The sequence below is a fragment of the Marmota monax genome, unplaced genomic scaffold (assembly GCF_021218885.2).
Source record: "Marmota monax isolate L192 unplaced genomic scaffold, Marmota_monax_Labrador192_F-V1.1 WCK01_AAM20220418_F8-fsc00133, whole genome shotgun sequence".
In the NCBI taxonomy this organism is placed as follows: domain Eukaryota; kingdom Metazoa; phylum Chordata; class Mammalia; order Rodentia; family Sciuridae; genus Marmota; species Marmota monax.
Genome location: NW_026694821.1, coordinates 2,574,410 through 2,599,534, shown reverse-complemented (window position 1 = coordinate 2,599,534; position 25,125 = coordinate 2,574,410). Strand labels below are relative to the sequence as shown.

The window sequence follows — 25,125 nt, the reverse complement described above, 5'->3', positions numbered from 1 at the left end:
GTGGTTTCCTGGTCAAACTGTGTGAAGGCGGTGTCTGCCTGGATAAGGGAGTGGTGTTTTCTCATTCCCATAAGAGTACTGAATGGGCTAGGGGGTCCCTCAGCAACCACAGGAATTTCTCCACCCCTCTCTACCTAGCATGGAACCAGTAGGGCCTGTGCCCACTTTGCCCAACTCTTTCAGTATTTATAGGACAAGGGCAACCTGTGTGGCCTATCAGGTTTCCATCTCTCCCACAGTGCAGGAACCTCGCACTCCTTTCTTTAATGTTTTTAGTTATAGATGGACACAATACCTTTATTTTGTTTATTCAGTTTTTTTTTTTTTTTTTTTTGTATGTGGTGTTGGGGATTGAACCCAGTGCCTCACACAGACTAAGCAAGCATTCTACCACTGAGCCACAACCCCAGCCTCGAACTCCTTTCCTAAGAGGAAGTGTTGTGGGTAGACACAATACCTTTATTTTATTTATTTTTATGTGGTGCCGAGGATGGAACCCAGGGCCTCGCACATGCTAGGCGAGCGCTCTAGTACTGAGCCACAACCCAGCCCCTGAAGTCTTCCTGTTGAATGGTTCCATTGAGAAGGCTAGTGGGCCGCGCTTCAAAGCTATCATATTGCTTTTAAGTAGAATCAAAGACGTTTTGATCTATAACTTCATTTCAAAAGCCGAGCCCCTTCAAAATATAGCTTAAAAAATCCATCTCCACAAAATGAATGTTGTCTTCCACTAAACATTCAAATTAAAAAAAAAAACACACACACACACAACCATTTCTTGGGCTTATCAATTTCTTGTCCTGTGATCCCAGCAGTAGTGTGATCGATGGCAGTAGGATTAATGTGCTCTGTCCTCCAAATGGTGATTCCTAAAAGCAAATGTCGACCATAAATCAGCCCTCTAGGAGAGTAACATCTGTGGAGCTGTTTATGGAAAAAAAAAAAAAAAAAAAAAACCTTAGTATAAATGATATCAAAATCACCAGTTTAGGCTAAAACAATTTTTAAAAATTTTTAAATTGTTTATAATTTGACTCCTGTGGTACGCTCTGAAAAAAATGAATGGTAAAAGACCAGTGCCCATCATCCAGGAGTGCTTATTTTGGAAGTGTAAATCAGTGAAGCAAAACATCCTGGGTGCACTTAGCCCAGCACTGAGCTTGTCTCTAGGGACTGGGTTTTAGGAAGTAATGGCTGTATAGCAGCTTATAGTTTAGGCTGACTTGCTTTCTCCCACTTTATTGTTCAAGAATTTGGAAGCTCAGCATGTTCCCTGGGAGCAACAATTGTGAATGGGCCTTGTGCACTAGCCCTGATAGCTTGATGTTTGCACTCTGAACACCATCTCAAGCTTAAAGGCCATGTTGCTCTCCATGTGTTTGAAGCTCAGTCTGCAAATACAGAAATGGAGGAAACAGGGCTGGAGTTATACCTCAGTGGCAGAGCACTTGCCTAGCATGTAGAGGCACTGGGCTCAATTCTCAGCACCACATATAAATAAATAAATAAAAGTATTGTGTCCATATACAACTGAAAAAAAAAAGAAAGAAAGAAATTGAAGAAACAGAGCAAGTCTGTCATCTGAGAGGATTTCTCACCTAATCCTCATTCATTAAGGGAGAGTGTACTCAGAAAGCAGTCCTTTCTGAGTTCATTTAGCTCTACATATATTTATAAGGAAAATATTTCCATAAATTTTCACACATACATCTAGACACACATATATTTATAAGTACATTCTCCCCACTTTTTTTTGTACCAGGGATTGACCCCAGTCCTTTATTAAATTTTTTAAAATTTTGAGACAGGGTCTCACTAGGTTGCTTATAGTCTCACTCAATTGCTGAGGCTGGCTTTGAACCTGAGATCTTCCTGCCTCAGCCTCCTGAGCTGCTGGGATTAAAGGCATGTGCCACTGTGTCTGGCCATTCCTTATTCTGAAATGATTCATTATCATTGCCACGTGTTTTTCTAAATGTTGAAAAAATGTTGAATAAAGAAGTATCCGATTTGCATTATAGATTGTGTGTGTGTGTGTGTGTGTGTGTGTATGTATTTGGGTGAGTGGGGGTGGTATAACGTGTGCTACCAGGTGAAAAAGAGTGAGACTGGGGAGGAGGGACCTGTGGATGCTACAAAGCATTTTTTTGTGGAGGAATTTCTAAATCTTGTCAGCACTACCTCTTCCAAAGGATGTTTCACTTCTCTTGTAGGTAATGCACACTTGGGGTTATTTAGAATGAAGGGCCTTGTGTATTTCATTTTGATTGTGAATTTAAGAGCAATAAAGTTATTACACATTTAAAATGTGATGATGCCAGTCAATATTGGTGGAACTAGAAAGGGGACCAAGATTGTGTTTCTTGCTTCAAAATTTGAATTCATTCCTTCCTATAAAGTCAGTGTTCCAAGGAAGGATTTCCCATGAATTTCCATTTCCTGATTAAGTTTTCCTAAGTGTACCTGCTTTGTACTCTGCAGAGGGAGTAAAGTGCATCTGCAATCAGCTTTCCCTCACTACAAAGATGGACGCGGAGCACTCTGATCTCAGGACTTACGCTCAGAGTCAAGGCTGGTGGACGGGAGAGGATGAGTTCAATTTTTCCCAGATTTTTTCTCCAGCTGATGACCACCCAGACAACTGTGCAGGCAAAGACAGCTTAGAAAAGCAAGAAGGTGAGTCGGGCTGTCCTTTAGGATTTTCCTTCTCACACTTTGCTTGTAGCTATTGCAGAGCACTGGTCTGGATTTGGAAGGATGAAGAGGAGGGGTAGAGAATGGACCTTTAGACATAAAGACTAACTTTTACCAAAATTCCCTGGTATCCAGGCAAGGAGACAACTTGTACTTATTTTTACACAATGCTTTCTTGCCTGTGGAGGTCCCTTGTTTTTACTGATGTTATTTTTTCTTTGAACATTGATGTTATCATGTTGTCCTTTGTGATACTTATTGCAAATAAGTCTACTCCTTATAGCTCAGTTATATATTTGGTTTATTTTCTCCTTATATTTTCCTCTTTTCCACTAGTCTGCTGGGCCTTGAGTGCAGGGGTGTTATCTTTTATTCATCTTAAGATCCTCTTGTGATGTTTGTATAGTCCTTTGTTCCATGAACCTTTGTTGAGTAGAAGTGTCTTGAATTCTCTTCCTCAACCCTCTCTCTGCCACCCAGTTACTGACTTAATCAGAATCCATATTTAGGTAAGTGTGTTGATTAGATAGTTTACCATTTTTGTGCCAGAGAGGAAACTTTTCCAAAAAACCCACACTGGTCACATTTTATCTTTGCTAGTTGTATATGTATTTTGTAAGTCGAACTTTTTTTTTAACTCAGGGGCACTCAATCACTGAGCCACATCCCCAGCCCTATTTTGTATTTTATTTAGAGACAGGGTCTGAGTTGCTTAGCACCTGGCTTCTTTTTTTTTTTTTAATATTTATTTTTTTAGTTGTAAGTCGGACACAATATCTTTATTTATTTATTTTTATGTGGTGCTGAGGATTGAACCCAGGGCCTCGCACATGGTAGGCGAGTGCTCTACTGCTGAGCCACAACCCCAGCCCTAATGCCTCGCTTTTTTGCTGAGGCTGGCCTCAGCCTCCTGAGCTGCTGGGATTACAAGCATGGTATAAATTAAACTTTTGATCCATTAGAACTGGAGTCAGCAAATTATATCCTGCAGCAGCTGCCCGTTTTGTAAATAAAATTTAATTGGAACACACTCTGTTGGTCATCTTTTTGTCACGGTGACAAAATACCTGAGATAAACAACTTATAAGGAGGAAAGATTTATTTTGGCTCCTAGTTTCAGAGGTTTCAGTCCATGGTCGGTTGGCTCCATTGCTTTTGGGCATGTGATATGGTAGCACATCAACAGGAGAGCACATGGCAAAGACATAGCTCACCTCATGGCAGCTAGGAAATGCTTGTTTGGAAGGGGTGACGGGGAGGGGCCAGGGTCTCAATATCCTTTTCAAGGGCACACCCTCAAGGATCTAACTTCCTTCTACTAAGCCCCACCTCCTAAAGGTCCACCACCTCCCCGTAGCACTGCATGGGGGAAACCAAGCTGTCAACACAAGGGCCTTTCTGGGATGTTCAGAATCCAAGCTGTAGCACTCACCTGTTATTTATGTGTTGTTTATGTCTGCCTTCATGCTGCACTGGTGAATTTGAGCCATTGCAACAGGGAAGTTAAAATGAGACCATATGGTCCATAGGCCTAAAGTAATCTCTACCTGGTCCTTTAAGAAAAAAGTTTCCTTTTCTCTCATCTAGAAGAATACTTTAGGGCTTTTGCTGTGAAACTTAAGTCATATATTCTGGATAGGAAGGTAAGAATGTATTCATTTTAAAATGAGAATTTGAAAAAGAACTTCTAAAGATTTTTAATGAAATCAAAACTAGCTTGATGAAAGTTGTTCAGTAGTTCTTAGCATAACAGTATCCTTAAATCTGATGAAACTTCTGGTTATAGGAAACCTCTAGGTTATAGGAAATGCACAGGAGAGGGGAACATCTTCAGTATCACCAGGGGGATGCCACGTGCAAGTCCAGCTTGTGTGAAACTCTACAGGAAGAATGAACTGATTTCTATGAAAAATAAGGTGCAAGAAGAAAAATCAAGAGGCAGAGATTAAAATATTCAAGAGATTATTGCCAACCTGTTGGATTCCGATTCAAATCCTACACCAGGCCTGGAGATGTAGTATAGTGGTAGAGCCCATGCTGAGCGTTCCTTCTCAGGGCCCCCAGGTTCCATCTCCAGCCCTGCAGTCCCTCACAACAAACAAATGAAAAACTCCAAATCAATACCTATTTTTTTAGAAAGTAAGAAAGTTTGAACACTGGATAGTTTAAAAAAAATTAAAGACATTTTAAATATTTTTAGTTGTGACATCTTATAGAGATTTATAAAGAGGATATGCATTGTGCTAGCAAATTCTTTCCCTATGTGATGTTTTGATTCCGTCTTTGTGAACACAGATTGAAATAGCCTTTTAATGAATTATAACCAGAGAGGAGCCTATAGATGTGGGATCCCATACAAAGATTTTTTTTTTTGTTTTTGTACCAGGGATAGAACCCAGGGGTGCTTAACCACTAAGCCACATCCCCAGCCCCATTCTTATATTTTATGTAGAGACAGGGTCTCACTAAGTTGCTTAGGGCCTTGCTACATAGCTAAGTCTGGCTTTGAACACATGATCCTCCTGCCAGCCTCCTGAGCTGCTGGGATTATAGGCATGTACCACCTCGTCTGGCTCAAGGATTTGTTTATTCATTCATCTGAATTCAGAGATAATAATCTTAAAGCCTCCAAATATTCTAAATGCCTCTCTGTGTGTATATATCTGACTGTAGGGAGATCATTCTCTAAATTTAGTAATGATCCCAAACAGCACTAGCTTGGGGGTCTGTTTCCAGACTGCATACACTTCCTAATGCATATATATTGAGTTATTGTACTAGTTGAGGTATAGCTAAGTGCTGTAACAGAGAGACTCCAAATTAATGTGGCTTGAAGAACACAGAAGTTCTTCCTTTCCCATGTGATAGTCCAGATGTATATGGATTGTCTAGGGCTGGACCTCCATTTTTGGCCTGATTGTTGGCATCTCCTAGCAAACAGGAAGGGAGAAAAATGAAAGGCAAGGATGTGGATGTGACCAGGAAATTGCACACACCATTTCTACTGACCTCCCATTGGTCAGAATTGACCACATGGCCAGAATTAATCACAAAGAAAGCTGGGACATGTATTCTCTCACTGAGGGTTATGTTCCCAGGTATAATTTCAGGGGCTTATTAATGTAAAAAAGAAAGGAGTGAATGGGTTTTGGTTAACAACGTGCCACAGTTACATCTCCCCGCTATCCATCTCTCTCTTTTTCAGAAAGCATAACTGTACAGACAATGATTAACATCTTACGGGACAAAGCCAGTGGAGTCTGCATAGACTCTGAATCTTTCCTCACCACAGCCAGTATAGTGTCTGTCCTGCCTCAGAATAGAAGCTCGCCGTGCATTCACTACTTCACTGGGACCCCAGATCCTTCCAGGTTTGTTCAAGATACAGTCACAGAGAGAAAGCATGTGTATCCCTTGGAAGCTCATCAGTGTGTTCATGCTGGCCGTGTCCTCCCCATGGGTAGCTAAGTCACAGTTTTCAGTCTGTTTCAATGTGGGCTGCATAGCACAGGAGCTTTGATTAAGTGGAGTGCTTGGTATAGTCACATGGTGGTTATTACGGTTGCAGAATTGTGTTTTAAATTCATCAGATAGTTACTGAGCATGTGTAATGGGCCAAACATTGTGCTGTTTGGATATAGGGATACAGAGATGAACAAAAGATGCGTGCGGGGGCGGGGGATGTGCCCAAGATTTACCAAAAGAACTAGTTCCTAAGCATTATTGGACAAAATGTGATACAGATTGAAGCAGCTTTCATTAAGACGTTGTGTTTTAGGGAGGTATTTTTTTCCCCAAATACTTTAGCAAAAAGACAGCATTGCACAGTGACTAAGAACACAGCCCCTGGAATAACTGGTCAGCATTTGGAATCCCACTTCTGTCACCTAGTAGCTGGATAAGCTACTTAGCCTCTCTAAGCTCTCGTTCCTATAACTGTGCAGTGGGAATAATACCAGCCCCTACCTTTACATGCTTGTTGGGAGGATCACATGAGATGATCCAGTAAGTACATGGTAGGCTTAACTATTATTACTAATTAATTAATGATTATTATTATTTTTTTTTGTGGTGCTGGGGATAGAGCCCAGAGCCTTGAGCATTCGAGGCAAGCACCCTACTCACCAAGCTAAATCCCCAGCCCTTAATTATTATTAATGAGGGCTCTCTCTGACTTACCAAGCAGACAGCTACCCCATCTCCTTTAATGTTCAGCTGTGTATACCACAGGTGACATCATCAGTGGCTTAGAGGGACCATTCAATGCCTTCATTCACTATTACAATAACTGCATTCACATTACAGTAGCCTGGGGGGAAGCTTTTGGGCCAAGATGCCTTGACCCAAACCTTTTATATCAGAATCTTCAGGTGGACCTTGAATCTGTCAGGTATGTCTGATCCTCAGTATGGAAAGCCCTAGAAGACTGTCTACATCAATTAGTTCTCTGGTGTTTTTCAAATGTTCCACTGACCACAAACCATTATCATTTTTTGAATATCAGTTGTTAAACCTTTGAATTCACTACCAAAGAATCTGCAGCTGTTAAATTTCATTCCTTTGGATGCTGAAAATATTTATTCTCCTCTTGATTCAGGAATATGAGACAAGGATTGTGTCTATCAAAGGACTCTTTTTTTCCCCCTTCCTTCTGTCTCTCTTTCTCTGTCTTAGATGATTCAGGGGGAAAGCCAAGTACTTCTGACCTGATGGCCTCATTTTTTGTACTATTGCCAATATCAGTAGAACTTTTTTTTTTTAATATTTATTTTTTAGTTTTAGGCGGACACATCATCTTTTGTTTTGTATGTGGTGCTGAGGATCGAACCTGGGCCTCACGCATGCCAGGCAAGCGTGCTACCGCTTGAGCCACATCCCCAGCCCCATCAGTAGAACTTTCTAACACCATATGCAACTATTGAATTTAGTGTAAACTATTCTTTTTCTTTTAATCTTTATTTTATTTATTTTTATGTGGTGCTGAGGATCAAACCCAGGGCCTCATACATGCTAGGCAAGCACTCTATCACTGAGCCACAACCCCCACCCAACTATTTTTAACTTTTCATTCACTCAACAAAAACTTGTTAAGCACCTACTGCATACCAAATATTGTGCTTGTTCAGTACTAGGGGAGAGGTGTGTGTACAAGAAAGAGGTGGCACAGATGTGGTGGTACAGGGAAGAACTTTGCAGAGGAGACGTGAGCGCTGTGGGAGAAGTGAGAGTTTATTAGGTACAAAAGCAGTAATGGCACTCTAGGTAGAAGAACTGCCTATACTGAGGCACAGAGGCATGAAGGGGCAGAACACAGGTTGATGGGCATGTTTCCTCTTGTAGATGAGGCTGGGGATCAGGTTTCTATCTCTTCCTCCTCCCACTCTCCATAAACAAGCCCAGCCACCCTCACTGGGTCCCTAACTGCCAGCCTCAACCACTCTGTGGTGTTCTGGGTTCTCCTTCTTTTTGATTCCAGCTGTTTTTTCTTGGGTTGATCTGAATACTTGGTTCTGAATACTTGGTTCCATGGGCCCACCTTCCACCTACAACTTGGTCCCAGATTTAGGACTCCTACCACCCTCCCTGCTGACGGACTGTGACTTGTTTTCTCCCCTATCACTGATGTCTTGGAGGTATCTTGTGAGGACTCTGCTGGTCTGCGGGGTACACAGGGCATTTAGGTTCTATTTTGAAGCATCTGGAATGTTCTGCAAAGATATTTGGACATTATTCTTTAAGAAACAGGAGTGGGTTGAACTGAACCAACTCTCTTGTTGAAGTCTCAGATACTTGCTTTAACTCTCCTTAGGATCCAGGGCTTTGTGTTGTCAGGAAACGAATAGAAAGGAATTCTGTTTCCCAGTGAATTCTGTTTCTTAGCGTGAAGTTCAGGGCTTAATCTAATTACAGAAATGGGTTGAGAAATAGCCTTCTGATATTTAAAATGGAAAATTTCAAGTAATTCAAAAAGGAAATTATTCATGGTTAAATTAATTGAAAAGACCTTGTAGAAGATTAAGGCCCTTCCGGAAGACATTCATTTTTATCTTCCCTGGTTAAATGGGCTGCGTCTCCTACCGTGACTGTAGAACTATCATAGGTTATTTTTTTCTTATTCACATTTCGATGTTTCACTGTAATTGGGTATGCTCAACATTGTGCATTTTGTCAGCAGGAAGCATAATTACTTACTCTCAGGTTTTTTGGGTAGTAACACTGAGGAGGTCTTAGCTGACTCCTGCCAGTGCTAAAAATGTTAGAAGTTTTGGGGAGATAGTGTCAAAGTATCTTTTGCAGGTAGGGTACTGGGGATTGATCTCAGGGGTGCTTGACCACTGAGCCACATCCTTAGCCCTATTTTGTTTTTATTTAGAGACAGGGTCTCATTGAGTTGTTTAGTGCCTGGCCATTGCTATATTTGGCTTTGAACTTGCCATCCTCCTGCCTCAGCCTCCCGAGCAGAGCTGCTGGGATAACAGGCATGTGACACTGTGCCTGAACTCTCCTTCCTTCTTATCGTGTACCAATTACCTTGCAAGTTTGAGAGTTGGAAAGAGATACAAAACTCAGAGTTTGAATGATTGAGGGACAGGAAAAGTCATTTAATTAGCTTTGTGGAGAAGGCAAATTCCATCATATTCGTATTCCCTTGGGTTGGCTTGTGCCTTGATCACTGATGCAGTGATATTGATAGACTTCAGTGTACTGGTTCTGACCTTTGGAAGCCATTTTACTTGAAGCTAGTAGTCGTCAAAGCTTCCTTGATAGGAAGAACTGGTAGAGAAAGCATACTTGGAGAGGTGCCTTGCCATTTTGAGACAGGGTAAGATGTTGAGTTTTAGAGTGTGCTTGAGGCAAGGAGAGCTGATCGTGGGTCTCTGTGCCCAACTCCATGTTCTGTGATGCCACTATTGTCTTGAAAAGGGCCACAGAGGGAGTATTTATACCAAAGAATTCTGCAAATACCATACATCTGGGCTTATTATTTTTAAAGATGTAGTTGTCAGACCAGTATAGCACCGAGAGATCCTTATAGACTAACAATCAAAGATATAGGATTGGTAAACCAAAAGGGTTAGAGAAGGTAATTTAAGAACCCTGGGTCATGGTGGGTGTCTCTCCTCCCTCTTTTTCTTTCTGAGCTTTCTTTGTTTCATTGTCTTCTCCCAGTGCACTACCATTGAGAGGCTAAATTAGATTAGCTAAGACTGTGTCATTTGGATCTTTTAAATCTCTGCTGCGGAGGTTACCTTTTTGTTATCGGAAACCCGGGCATCCTAGGTCAGCCTTGGCAGCCACATCAGCCCTGCCTGCAGATATACAGAGCTGAGAGCCCAAGGCAAATGGTTCCCTCCCCTCCTTTCATTCTGAACTCTTCCCATACTACTTCTCTCCACCCTATACTTTGGACTTTCCAAACCTCCCAAGCTTCTGGATCCAAATCTCCATCCCCAAGGTTATCTTATGCTCCAAAAAATTCTCTAAAATTCTCTTCACTGACTGGTTTTGCTCTCAGCCAGGTATGACTCTGACAATATGATTCAGGTGACATAACATTGTCATACTAGAGCTGAAATGGCCCATAGATGAACCACTCAGAAGGACACCTGCCTTTTGAGGGAAACCATCTGCCTTTTAGATTGGTTCACGGTGTAGCAGATTTATCTGAGCAGGGGCTTGTATTTTTCTTTCAGGGACTAATGATCCTCAGTGGATTTGCAGGGATTCTGGGTTACAAGACCAGCCTGGTTTCATTGCTGGGGAGTGTCCACATCTTCAGCAAGAAGAGAGCCACATTTGTGGCTGGAACGGTTGACTGGCCACAGATATTAAAATCCCAAGTCCCAAAAAACAAAAAAGTCCTTATTTTTTGCAGTTACACAATGTATATGAAAAATACCAACAGGATTCAAGGTTGGGAAGTAGTAGGGAAAACAGACTTTGGATGTAGAAGGTCTGAGTTTAGTTGTAGGTCCACTGTTGGTTAGGAATGTGACTTTGGACAAAGCACTAGGATTCTGTGAGCCTCAGTCATCTCACCTGTAAAATGGGACAGAAGTTTTGCCCTGTGTATTCACTGCTGCCTCCATAATATTTGTCAGGCACTGAGTCAGACCCAACATATATTTGCTGAATGAAGGACAAATGAACATGAGAAGAGCAGAGCCAGGAGATGCAAATGCAAACACTGAAATTTGTGCTAGGCTGTAAAACTTTATAGAGATTTTCATGATAATTTTTGTTCTTCCAAATGAGAAAACAAATTATGGGAAAACAGATTTCTTTTTTTTTTTTTTAAACATTGGTTTGGTGCATCCACCAGAAGTTTCTGGAAAGAAAAATGGGCAGATGAGGCAAAGGTGCCACTAGTGGAAATGTTTTGTGGCTGTGTTCAAAGTGTCATTCAAGGCTAAACTTCCTGCACGTCTCTGAGTCAGATCTTGGAAGACCAAGCTGTCCCGTGTGTCATGAGGCTGTGTGCCTCAGACCTTAGATCTGTCTCATTGAGAGCTGAAGGTGGCAAGGACATGGCTCCCTGTAGTGTTGTTCATGGTCTTGTTGGCTTCAGTGTCCCTCAGTAGAGTCTATTTTATTTGTTTATTTTTATGTGGTGCTGACGGTCAAACCCAGTGCCTCATGTATGCTAGGCAAGTGCTCTACTGCTGAGCTATAGCCTAGCCCCCTCAGTAGAGTCTCTTAAAGTACTCTCCTGGCTTCAAACCTCCTCATAAACCAGCCCTGTGATGCCCTTGGCCATTGGAAGCACTTCCTCCCTTTGGACCTAACATCTTATATTCATGTCATACTGTAGAGGGGCTGAATGACCACAGTGAGTTCTGTCTAAGTTACCTTTCTGAAGGTCGTCCTCAGAGTCCAGCCCTGGGGACAGAAGAACAGTGAGCTGTCTGGAGCCTCTCTGCTATGTCCCACTTAGAGCCAACTATAGGACACACTCTGGGTCACTCCACATACATGATGAAGTGAGCCTCTTCCTGGAAAGGTGGTGGAGAGGAGTGGTCACTACCCAGTTTCAGCTTTGACACTAATTGGATATGTGACCTTGGTCAAGTCATTTAATATTTCTGGGCTATCAGTTGCCATACATTTCTTCAAGTGGTATTGAAGAGGCTGCCATCTGAGGTTCAAATATGGGAACATGCCAGTGTAGCTCCTTATCCATTTGGATTTTTTTAAAAAAATTTATTAATGGTGTCTTTTTTATATAACTTTATTTTACTTGTTTATTTTTTTATTCAATACTGAGGATCAAACCCCAGTGCCTCACAGGTGCTAGGCATGTGCTTTACCACTGAGCCACAACCCCAGCCCATCAATTTAGATTTTTCAGTGTGTTTTCAATAAGGATTGGTAAGAAGTCACAGTATTTGAAGCCACCGAGTTAGCCAGTTTCCCCTTTTTGGGATATAGTACATAGGAACAAATGATCAAACCTGAATTATAGATAATTTCCAAATTCTCATTTAAATTAATATTAATATTATTGCAGTGTATTATCAACAATAATTATATTCCTTATTCTATAAATAATTTTATTTCAAAATTTTTATTATTTATATAATTTATTGAATCTCAAAAATTCTTCCTTTAAACACCTTGACAAATTTATGCTTTGTGTTTTTAGCAGTTGAGGATGCTGACTTCCTCACAGAGTATGGAAAGAAGTTTTTGGAAATCTTAGGCTGCTTAAAATATTATGGGCACCTGCTCATATTTTTATTTTTAAGATCAAACCGATAGGTGGGAGGTCTGAACATACAGTACCTCTTATTTTAGAAAAGCTGCTAGACGCTGTCATGAATTAATCTCCATATTCCAGGGGGCTTCGACTGGGTTTGAAGTTATATCAAACAGAGCATTCTTTACTACCAGTGTCCTATATATTGGGTGCAGAAGACCGTGACTGTGGGTTGAAGTGGAGTTACAAGTTCACAGGTCTCGGGACAAAGACATAGAAATGGCAAGACAGCTTTAGAAGCTAGAAGGGACCACTTTAGTCCAGGTGAGCCCAAGAAAGGGAAAACATCAGCCCCCAGCTGGTCAGAGGCAGAGAGAGTACTCATGCGCCCATGCCCAGTCCCAGTCTGTTCTTTGTCCCACCTGTCACAAGGCAACTCAGGTGCTGCCAAGATATCTCTTTCCAGCCTCTCTGGCAGGCAAGGTTCTCCCCTGGGGTCAGTGTGTCAGAAGAGATACCTGGTGAGCAAAGCACTTAGGTTCCAGAAGTATAAAGGCAGGTTTCCAATGAGGAGGTCACTCCACTCCAGCTTTAAGTGCTAGAGAACAAAGGTGCAGTGTGGCCCTGAAAGAAGTAGCAGGTGAACATCATCGTGGCCTGGGGCTGGGAGACGGGCCTCCTCTCCAAGGGCCCCCCTTGTAGCCAGGGTGCAGTGGGCTCTGCTGGAGCCTGCAACTCCCTCGGCTGCTGGTGCTGGGGCCTGCACCAGTCCCACTACAGAGCCTCACACCATGGGGAGCCATGCTGTCACTGGCTCTACCCAATGCAGAGCCCTGTGACCCAGTAGGTGTGGACTGAGGAGTGGGCTTGGGACCTCCAGGCCCCTGTCAGCAGAGGGTCCCTATGTTAGTCACAGAGCCTGCCGGCCATTGTGTGGCAACTCCTGTAGGATGTACACTGGCTTTTCGGAACACTCTTGGGGGGGCTGGGCTCATTGGCAGAGTGTGTGTCTAGTGAGCATGAGGCCCTGGGTTCAGTCCCCAGCACTGGGAAAAATCGGGAACCCCTCAGAACACCCCTGGTACTGTCTGGTCCTGCAGGATCTGATAGGACTCTTGCTGGTTGGGATGTAGTTGTGTCATTGGAGACCAGAGCGACCCAGAGACAGCTCTGGATGCCCTTCTGTGCTGGGCACACTCTTTCTCTCCCACTCCCAGGTAATCAGAATTGGTTTTGACAGTTTGAAGTTTTGTATTAATTCATTTTTCATATCCAACAGTCAGTAGAAGGGAAAAGGAACGATCCGTTTCCAAGAGGCTGTAGGGGGTGGAAGTGTGTCTTCCCTCTGTGTAAGTAGCTTCCCTATGTCTTGGGCGACTTCCTTTGATGGTGGCTAAGGAGGGATATGTCTTGATTTCGCCCAGGTTGGCACGCCTTGTGTTCCCCAGCAGTAGGGCAGAGGAGGGGACCAGTCTCCCATATGAATGATATGTATCACCTGCAGAAGACAGCAGAGTCCCCGACACGCATCCTTAATTAGTACCACTCACTCCATCACTGTGGGGTGCAAATTCTCATTGCCTTTGACATGCAGGTTAAATTAGATGCTGTGACCAGTGTCAGTGCTCTCTCAAGCCCTTTCCTGTGATCACCTTAGGAAACTAACAGAGAGGTTATTTCCCACTACTGTTCTCTATGACTGTGCTTCTCAGACCCAGATGTTATGAATCCCCAGGGATCTTGTTAAAATGCAGATTCTGCTTCAGCAGGACAGGACAGGGCAGGGATGCTGATGCTGTAAGTCCAAGGACAAGTTGGGGGAGCAAGAGTGTCTGATAACCAGTCCTTTTCAGATCATGGTGCACATGAATGTATTTTCAGGGCACAATGGCAAGGTTACTCTGGCTGCCTCACATCTTAACACTTCTGGGCTGAAAAAGCATCCAAGCTCACTTCTAACCCAATGGAGGCTCCTTGGAGTGGGACAGGGTACACCCATGGAGAGGCAAAGAAAAGTCCAAATCTGATAAATTGAAAACACATGGGATGTGCACGTGGCTCACGCTCTCCTATCATTACTGCAGGCGCTGCCCCATGGCTTGGCTAACATCAGGCCGCAGGTCCAGCAGTGCCCATGCCTACCAGGAGTGCCCCTCTGCCCAGCAGTGTTTTCTCTGGGTGTGGAGAGGGGAGAATAAGTGTCCTTCCCAGTGTTCATCGGCTGTGACACTGGCCTGGAACGCCAGGCCACAGCTCTTGACGTGCATGGCTCTCTTGGGTGTGTGTGTGTGTGTGTGTGTGATGATGTGTGCAAGCCATGCACAAGGATATTCACTCACACCTGCCTGCCAGACATCAGTCCTGCCAGAAGAGCTGGATCAAAGAATAAAGGGGCATCAGCCCCTCACTCTGCCCAGCACCTGCTTTCACACAGCCAGATTTCTGCTTCTCTGCAGGTGTCCCCTCTGGGGTCTCTGGGAACTTTGCTTCATCTGTCTTAATCTGTCCCCTCCTTGAGGCTGTGAGAGATCTTACAAAGGTTTTCCAATGAGAATCTTAAAACCAAAAGACCCTTCCTTTACAGGAGAGAAAGGGGCAGACCTTTCATCTCATATTGACCATCCATTCCATCCTCTTCCCAGAACACTATGTGTCTTTTTGCCTCACTTTATACAACTTAAAAGAGTTCTCTTGGATGCTCTTTCCAGGACAGAAAAAGTCTGTTTCGGTGTCTCCTCACTGTAAATAGAAGAATTTGCAGCTTGTAAATGGCTGTTAGTTTTATTAAAATAGCTACTAAAACATGCAGTGTGTTTCTCTTGGCACGAACCCACCTGCCACGAGTTGGCTCTGAAAATGATTGCTGAATAAAGAGACAGTCTCTGGGTGTCCTCACGCCCTATGCTCAGTCTGACTGTCCTTTCTTTCCAGGTCCATATTCAAGCCTTTCATCTTTGTTGATGATGTAAAACTCGTTCCTAAAGCACAGTCTCCCTGTTTTGGGGACGATGACCCTGCTAAAAAGGAGCCTCGGTTCCAGGAGAAACCAGACCGCCGGCATGAGCTGTACAAGGCCCACGAGTGGGCACGTGCTGTCATCGAGAGTGACCAGGTGAGCCTGGGTAAGGGTTCAGGGAGGGTAGTGAGGTCCGTGAGGAAGGAGTCAGGGAGTCCGTTAGCCTCCTCTCCTCTTGGCCAGTCTCCTCCCGGGAAGCCAGGTTCCACAGGCCTTCCTAGAATGCTGGTGCTCATTTTCCTACCCAATCTCCTGAAACCAAGTAAAACAAAGCCTTTACTTTTCATGTTCTGGAACTCAGTGGGCCAAGCTCTCTCTCATTTACTGTTGACTTAGGAGGAATAGAGATGTGCAGTTCTAGAAAGGAGACCTGCTTCAGTGCTTTCTAAAAATTCTTTGCAATCTTTTAGGGCTAAGAAGCTATAATTGATTGGCAGTGCTTTATTTAAAGATGCAATCATATGCTATTTCCAAAAAGTAATTCTCCAAAAATGCTCTGGAGATGGATGGTGGTGGTGGTTGCACAACCACCATGTACCAAATTTTATGTTAAGCATATTTTCCCATACTACCGATATCATTTAGAAAAAGATTCTCACATTCCCAGTTTTTCTTTTTTTTTTTTTTTTTTTTTTGGTACCAGGGATTGAACCCAGGGGCACTTAACCACTGAACCACATCCCCAGTCCCCCTCCCCTTTTAAATTTAGAGTCAGGATCTCACTGAGTTGCTTAGGGCTTCACTAAATTGCTGAGGCTGTCTTTGAACCTCTGATCCTCCTGCTGCAGCCTCCCAAGCCGCTGGGATTTCAGGCACATGTGTGTCACCATGCCCGGCTAAGTTCCTATTTTTTTTTTTTAAGAGTACTTTTTCAAAGTCAAACTGCTTCTTTGATCGAAGCTTGGTTAATAAAGTTTCTGACAGGCCTTATTTTCTAGGTGGATGACAGAAAGCCCCAGGTAGACTCAAAATGTCACCTACTGGTGTCTGGTTTTGTGGGTATCAAGCAATGAGAATGTAGGGGTAGAAAGAGCCCATGGGATTGGTGGGTTTTGAAATTCAGAAATGACTCTTGGGTTGAATGAGGAAGTAGTGGATGAGTAAGGAGAGTGGCTTCTCAGTTCTGGGACTAATTGGGTAAATGAAAGCCTTCAGTGTCACCCACTGTAAATGAGCGAGTCCTTCTTGGAGGAAGAGCTCTTACCATCTCCTAAAAAGAGTGCCCAGGAGATAAACATTCATTGAGCATTCAGCAAACATCTTTGCAGTACACCTACTATGTCCCAGCCATTGGGTGGCACCATTAAGTCCAATTCCTGTGCCCTAGGAGATCATGACCTAACGGGTGACATAGCCATGTGGGCAGGCCATCACAAGACGGAAGATGGCAACCATGGTAAAAGTAGAGGCGTTGTCCAGTGGGGGTCCAGAGGGAAGGCCTTCCAAGGAGATCTGAAGATGGGCACAAGTTGCCCAAGTGTTGACGTAGGGAAAGACCCGCTCGAGGGAGAATCACTGTACAATGGGGGAAAGTATCATGAGATGGAGAAGGTAATTCAGTCTCGCTGAAGACGAGGAAGAGGTAAGGCAAGAGGTCAGGCCCACAAGACCTTTCTTCTCATCAGGGCCTTCCCTGAATGCCGCTTAGGAGTCTGGATTTTATCCTGAAGCAGCCACATTCTAGAACGGTCCTCGTGGTAGTGGTTTGGGAACAGATCAGAGTGGGTGGATGGGACTGTGAGCAGGAAGCCAGCGGAACCCCCGAGGCTCAGTGTCCACAGCCACAATCCCACTGTTGTGCTGACTGTGCAAAGGCCGTGTCCTTCCTCAGGAGCAGGGCCGCTTGCTGAAGAAGACCATGATGGAGCTGGAGAAGCAAGGCCTGGAAGCCATGGAAGAAATCCTGAGCAGCCCTGAGCCCCCAGACCCCGCCGAGGTGGGGGACCTTTTCTATGACTGTGTCGACACGGAGATTAAGTTCTTTAAGTGAAGTGAGCATTCCCTTTCCCCTTCTTATTTAAAACTTCCCACCTGACTAAATGACCAGCAAAACAAACCACTCTCCTGTTTGAGTAAAATGAGAAAAGTTATCAGGTGGTCTCCTTTTCTGAAGCCAGATCCAACTGTTACCTTGTGTCTCTAAATGTCCCTTTCTCAGCCGTGTAGGTCCCCTTCCTTTGCTATGTAACACGTATCCCTCTGGCCTCTCGCGTTCAGTTGTGTGACAAATTGTGGATCTGAAGCTGCTATTCTTGTATTTCAGTGACAATGGACACATTAGCCTCTTGCAGGACTAGAGTTCATGGAGGCTTGAAAGACAGGCTCCGCCGTGTTGAGTTGGTGGGAAAAGCAAGCTCTTTTGAAGTCTTAGTCTTTCAGTACCCGTTTCTTCCAGGTTAACAAAAGGCGTTTGTTGGCGCACACAGGCTCCTGTGTGTGGGGAGGGCAGGGGGCACCTCCCCAGCTGCTCTTCACCTGGGCGCATGCCTGTGGGCACTGCGGTTTCCACAGGTGTTCCCTGGGGAACGAAACCAATGGGAGGGAATAAAGGGGCCTCTTAGCCGCCCCAGCTGTGTCCTAGTGTCCATGATCTCCAAGGACCTGATTTCCATGCGCTGTACTCGTGTGTGGTGGACCCAACCCTGCTTCATATGCAGGAGAGCTGGGCAGCACTGTTAGCCAGAACCTACACACCTTAGAGATTCAGGGAGCCGTGCCAGTGACCTCCCAGGATCGCCAAGTGGGTCTCCCAAAAGACATGCTGCTATCCCTACAGAGCAGTGCACCTACCATGTAGATGGGGCCTTGCGTAGCGACAATTCCTGGTCTAGTTACCAGCATCTAATCTAGGATTCATCCAGTGGCCCTGCGGCATAGTCCCACCCCATGCAACTGTGACTCTCAGCTAATGAGGGAAAGAAAAGGAAAAAAAAATCTTGACTGTTTAGATTGCAGTTGAAGTTGCTGAGATTCGAGCAGTCGCTACTTTATCTCAGCAGAGAGACTCCAGTTGAGCTGATCTGCTTCCAATATCATAGGATTTGACCCACTAGTAGATCACAGAAAAGTAGGCAAGGAAGACCAGGTGGGCTCCATACTGGGCATTCAGAGGGCAAGAAGGTGATAGACAGATACAAGAGCACATCTCTGTGGGGTCACAGTCCAACTCCACCCCTCCTGCCCAGCCTGTCAGAACGCACACATGGGTGTCTGAAGCAGCTGACCGCCTAGATCTTCCCCCTTAGTCCTCATGCCCTGCAGCTGCTTCCAGACTGGTAGTGGAAGTGGGCAGGAAGTGGTGGGGCTTGCCTTCATCTATTGAACTCTCTCCCAACTCCTGCAATGGCAAAGTGGCAGAGATGACTGATAGGAGTGTCTGATAATAGAGCAGCTAGCGGGAGAGTGCTCTTTGGGTCTAATGATGCTTCATCATCCTTGACATGATTCTAGCAAAAGGAAATATTGGATCAGTAGACTTGGAAATGGCTCAGGGGTAGTCACTCCTCAGCAGCTATGTCATAGCCCATGAGGGCTGAAAATGACACAGCTGCTCATTATGTGGGTAGAATGCCAAGGATCAGAGATTTTTTAACGTTTTTCTTTTCCTTTTTTTTTTTTTGTTCTGGGGATAAAACCCACAGCCTTGAGTATGCAAGGCAAGCACTCTCAAATGCTCTCTACCACTGAGCCTTGTCCCCAGCCTCAGAAATTTTATGGGAATGAATATTTTCTTTCTACAACTCTCCTTCAAGAGTGTATGCATAGATTTGCCATGAACTTTCTATTCAGCAGTTTTGTAAATTCTGTATGTAAAATCACTAAGTACAGATGGGAAGACTATTTCAGCTGACAAAGTTTATGGCAGCTAGTAGTGGCAGCGTGTAGTGTAGGTTTGACCTGAGTTTTCACTGCTGATGAGTTGAGGATCTCCTCTTAGGTGCAGTGGCCATTCTAGAAGTGTCTATAGCTGCTAAGGGGGAAAAGGATGAAGTTTGAGAATGATGTAGGTACTTACCTTCCAAAGTCTACCTGAGGAGTGGTTATTTAAAATGAGGTGCTGCAGAAATCCTCTCTTTCAATGCATGGTCTCACCTGCACAGGTTAGGAATCATTTTATCAGACCTGACCTGTCTGAGATAGTCAGGGTAATACAGGATTTGATCTGAAGTCTAGTGCAAATAAATCACACCAAGGCCTGCTTTTATTACTATGGCCCAGGTCACAGATTACCGTAGCAACTCGTTGTCTTTACCCAGCCAGTTGTGCAGTGGGAAACACAGTAGCTACTTCTGTTTGTGGACATTGCAGGCAGGAAAGGGCCAACTGTACATCAGTCACAGCTATAATATCGATGTCTTACCGCTAGAGGGTGTGCCTGCCCTCTGTGTGGGCCTAGTGCCTCCCAGCAGGCAATGGAGGTGGGGGTCTGTGTACAGTCCAACCTGAATAGCAGTGCTCAGGTTTCTTTGTGCATTTGGGAAGGGTGGGGAAAGACTACAGAGAGCAAGCAGTCTGCTGATGTGGCTGTACTCACATTTAGTGACAACAGTCAGAAATATGTTGTTGAATTTTGAGTAGGTTGTTGTAGGGGGAATGTTTGATTTTAAATGCTCCTAACAGATTTTGCTTTGGAAGAATGCTTATTACATGGATAATTTCTTTTCCAGGGATTGCTTTTCTGAAGGCTATATAGGGAAAATGAATATTCAAGAGGAAACGTGAAACTAATGTTTAAAGGTCACCATGTGTAAATAGCTTCCTAAATACCATTTGTATATCTATTAAGAAGGTGGGGTGCCACTGCATGCTTTGTGCAGAAAGAAGTCATGGCCATAAAGGACAGAATCTCTCCCCCACCTCCCCTGTAACCTATCATAAGCTAGTTAGTCTTGTCTATTAGGTGGGATTTACCATAAGTGAAGACGGCCCTCAGATCAAGGGCAGACACTCCAGTGAAAGTAAATTAGCAAAGCAGAAATAATAGTGCTTTCATTTTTGGAGGTGGCTTGAACCTTAGGTAGAATAAGGACATAATCAAAATTATGGAGATTCATTAGTGCCCTGTAATGTAAGACCTGATGTTATTATTAGGAGCTACTCTACAAGCTAACAGAGCAGGTGTATGCCTCTTAGATTTTAGCAACGAAGTTCCTTTACTATTGGATGAATCATTAGGTCTAAAAAGTAATTGCTGACTAAGCAAATAACTGTGCATCCTAACAGATGTCATCTCACCTCCTTACAGGTGACACATAGCTCTGGCTGATAGCAGGGAAGACAGGTGGGACCCTGTGTCTGTCATGAGGTCTCTAATTGCATTCCTGATTGGAGACCTACCCATCCTTTATTGGAGAGGTCTTCAACTGAGCTCTTAGCTTTAGGAAGCACAGGGAGAAGAAAGCAAAGGGACCCACCTCACTGGGCATGCTCTCTGGGAGGGGGAGGAGTGGCAGGTCACATGCCTGGCTGTCCCAGTTCTACTGTATGCTTCCTGTAGCTGTGGCATTTCATTCCACGCAGTCTTAAGTCCCCGCTGCTCTCCTTAGGTTTTTGTCAAAATGTGCTTTATCTGATTGACACCATACATCTTGAAATGTCACATGCAGAATTCTTGTGGGAGCCAATATATACATGTTTGCAATCATATTGTGAGAGTTTCAATGTATTAGCTGGAAAATGCTACTGGCAGCGAATTATAATAAAGAAAGTCTTCGTTTCCTGCAGTGGGAACTGACCATGTAGTCTTAACAGTCTTTTGTACAACTATCTACAAACCAGGTGATGTCCCTTTATCCAGTGCTTGCCCTTGGGATTGTCTCTAAATGCATCAAGCATACAATAAAAAATACTGAAGTTAATGTCCAGTGGCCTCTTCTGTCTTGTGTTTCATGAAAAAATGCTGGCGTCAGTCACCACACAGGAAATGTGTGGAAGGGGATGTGTTTTCTGCTGGAAATCTTCAGAAAAAACCAATCAACTCAGAAATTTCCTGCATTAGGTACCATTCTTTGGGTAAATTCATTCTTTAAAAGTAAACACAAAACTACAATGAGAAATCGAGTCACATCCATCAGGATTGCAACTTAAAACAAAAAGTAGCCAATGGAATCCTTGTAGACTACTGATGGGAATGTAAGATGGCACATCCATTGTGCAAAATAGTATGGCGGTTGCTAAAAAAATGTTTTAAAAAAGGGCTACCATGTGACCCAGTGATTCCACTTCTAAGTATCTTTACAAAAGAATGCAAATCAGGACCCAGAAGAGATATTTGTACTTACAGGTTCATAGTAGCATTATTTACAATAGCCAAAATGTGTAGGCAAGTATCCATAGATGTATGGATGGATAAACAAAATGTAGTATAAGCATACTGTCAGGGAGCCGCTCTGGACAGGAGCTAGGTACACACCTTTAAGTCCTGAGCGAGGAGGTACTGAACAGGTATTGCACTGCAATGCGTTTGGACCCTACCTCCACTGATAAGAGAGGCGCAGCTCCCCAGGAGTGGGTGTCACCCGATGGGGTTGGATCACACCCCACTTGTTTCTTGTAACCCTACCCTTGCCTCATTTGAGTGGCTTCTCCCCAATAAAACCCGAGTTCCAGGAGTGCTCCTCCTCTTTCTTGCCTACCTTGCCCCTCCTGTAGGAGCTGTGGCTGAGGAGCGGTCATTGAACCCAAAAAAGTACTTTCTGTGTCTGTGTCTTTATTTAGTCAGACAAAATTCACTTGGAATGATGCTGACCGGTTTAGCCATGTTCCGTGACACCATACAATAGAATAGTCTTCAGCTTTTAAAAAGAGAAGGAAATTCTGACCCATGCCACCACATGTATGAATATTCAGGACGTCATGCTGAGTAAAATAAACAAGTTACAGGAGGAAGTGTACAATTCTATTTATGTGAAGTACCTAGAGTTGTCAAATCTAGAATAGGAAGAGGAAGAGTGGTTGCCACGGGTTGGGAGGAGGGAGAAATAGAGGATTGTTGTTTGATGGGTACAGAGCTGAAGTTCTACAAAATGAAGAGTTCCGAAGTTGGGTGGTGGTGGTGGCTGCTTAACAGTGAAGATGCCCTTCAGTTACACTGGACAGTAAAAACAATCAAGATGGCAAATTTTATGTTGTGTATTTAACCACAATTTTTTTAAAAGAAAAAAAGAACTAGAATTGGAAGTCTAGAGTCTAGATCATCAGAATGGCTGATGCTATCTATGCTGAGTCTCCTTCTAAAGGTTTAGCAGCTCCATGACACAAGGATGTCTCTTAAGAAAAAAAGTCCTCTCTGCTCTTATGGCATGCAAAATTGATTGTCTTGTTCAGGAAATAGGACTAAGCCACCTGCAACAAGTGACCCGAGTCAAGATCAGATTAGACGACTGCTCCATTGACATAAGGAATTGCTGCTTTAAATTTTATTCTCGGCTTATTTTTTTTTTTTCATTAAAGTAACACACTCCTGAAAAGCTCCAAGAGTAGGTATGAGTTTGTAGGGTTGCTATAACAAAGTATCACTGACTGGATGGTAAAAGCAGGAGAAATTTATTGTTCCATGACTTTGGAGCCTAGATGTGATGTGCAAGATCATAGTGTCTGTGGGGTTGGTTCCATCTGAGGACTGTGAGAGGCAATCTGTTCCATGTCTCCTGACCAGCTTCTGGTGCTTTGCTGGAAATCTTTAGCATCATCCCAACCTCTGCTTTCCTCTTATACCACATTATCCCCGTGCATATGGCAATGTCCAATTTTCCCTTTTTATAAGAAAACCAGCCATATTGAACTTAGGGCCCATTTCAGTATGACTTCATTGAAAATAATTATATCTTTAGTCATCCTATTTCCAAATAAGGTACCATCCTGAGATATACTGGAGGTAAGGACTTCTGTATATGAATTTTGTGGGGGACATAATTCAACCCATGACAGAATGGGTTCATGAAGGATGCCAAACCTTTTGGGGCACAGTCTGAGATTCTGGAACTCCTGGAAGAGCTTCTGGAACCTACAGCTCTTCTCATGAAGTTGTTCCTCTCACCTCTCCCATTCTTAATTTCCTAAGAAGTGCCTCAGTGTGAAGCTCAGCTCCTTTACCACCTGCCTGGACTTTAGAATTCATCACCTGCCTTGTAGATTATCCTGGGCCCTTGCTCTTCTTCCCCACTCAGACTGGCCTTTTTTGGCCACTAAAGAGCTTATTGGTACCTCCACCAATATGGCAGCAGGAAAAAAAAAAAGTCAGCTTCTTAACTCATTAGGATGCGAAGCATGTAGTAGCTAGCTTTCAAATTATTTTCTAGATGAGATTTATTTTTGGAACGTCTATGAATTTTAATTACCCCTCCTGCTTTGTTATCCCACAGCACAGCTAGCGAAGCGTGGTCCCAGCAGCTCAGCCAGCGACAAAAGGGAGCAACTGGGATGCAGCCAGCAGAGCCCTGTTTGTGACTGAGCATGAAATACGCAAACTGGTGGCTCCTCAGAGGGAGGGGTGTGCCCTTGCCTGACTGAAGTGACCGAAGGGTCAGGGCCTGCTCATGTAACTTCATCTCTATATGCCCAGGTACACATCCATGTAGTGCAACTAAAGCACAGGCCAAGTAATTTACTTTCCCAAACTCATACAAGATGATAGAGACTCAAATCTGTGTGTGTTTTCTAAGCTTTCATCCTGAGCCAGCTCACCTAGCAGATAAGCCACATCTCCCCCAGAGCAGGCTTCAGAGTCTACCTAAAACACTCTTAATGGAGTCAGAGATGGTTTTGCTTCACACAGGAGGCTCTTTGGAGAGGTTTGCTGAATTAAGGAAGTGGGGGTCCAAGTGCATTTTAGGCTGAAAGTTTTTTTCCATTTTAACACAATTTAGCAGAATTTATGAACAATACACTCTGCCCATTCTATATTAATAAAACTGAATAAATATAGTTATCTGCTTTATTATTATTATTATTATTATTATTATTAGGTACTGGGAATTTAACCCAGGAGCACTTGACCACTGAGCTACATCCCCAGTCTTTCTGTTTTTTAATTTTGAGACAGGATCTTGCTGAGTTGCTTAGAGCCTCACTAAGTTGCTGAGGCTGGCCTTGAACTTGGGATCCTTCTGCCTCAGCCTCCCCAGTTGCTGGGATTACAGGTGTGTACCACCACACTTGGCTAATTTTAGCTACTTTAAAAACATACCTGAAAAGAACCCCCCAAACCCTAGGCTTGGTTTAACCAAACAGTCAGTAAATTGGCTCAAAGAAGAAAGGCTCTGTTTCCATCACTGCATGTTATAGCAAGCACGGGGTCCATGTAAACATCCATTTTGTTGTGGCCTTCTCAGAAGCCCTTCCGATCCTTAAACTTCTAATCCTTGGCTTTCCCAGGCACGGTGGTGCATGCCTGTAATCCCAGCGACTTGGGAGGTTGGGGTAGGAGGGTTGCAAGTTCAAAGCCAGCCTCAGCAAAAGCTAAGCAACTCAGTGAGGCCCTGTCTTAAAATATAAAATAGGGCTGGGGATGTGGCTTAGTGGTTGACTGCTCCTGAGTTCAATCCCTGGTGCCCCCCCCCCCCAAAATGTTTGACCTTGGTACTCAAATTTGATCATTATACATCGTACGTTCAAAATATCACACAGTATCTCATAAATATGTTACCATTAAAAAATTGGCTTAGATCAGTACTGGTGACCATAGATGGGTTTTCACTAGGAAATGACCTCAGAAGCA

General features: G+C 43.8%; 1 protein-coding gene across 1 annotated transcript in view; it reads left to right on the top strand.

Moving 5' to 3' along the window:
• The window catches only part of Scrn1 (secernin 1), a 63,466-nt gene extending 42,201 nt beyond the window's left edge, over positions 1-21,265 (top strand). Inside the window, exons 5-8 of the mRNA XM_046426043.2 lie at positions 2,482-2,676; positions 5,900-6,065; positions 15,323-15,503; positions 17,239-21,265. Of these exons, the coding sequence (XP_046281999.1) occupies positions 2,482-2,676; positions 5,900-6,065; positions 15,323-15,503; positions 17,239-17,397 (701 nt within the window). The 3' untranslated portion in view covers positions 17,398-21,265. The remainder of the gene's footprint in view (positions 1-2,481; positions 2,677-5,899; positions 6,066-15,322; positions 15,504-17,238) is intronic.
• The last annotated feature ends 3,860 nt before the right edge of the window (positions 21,266-25,125 follow it).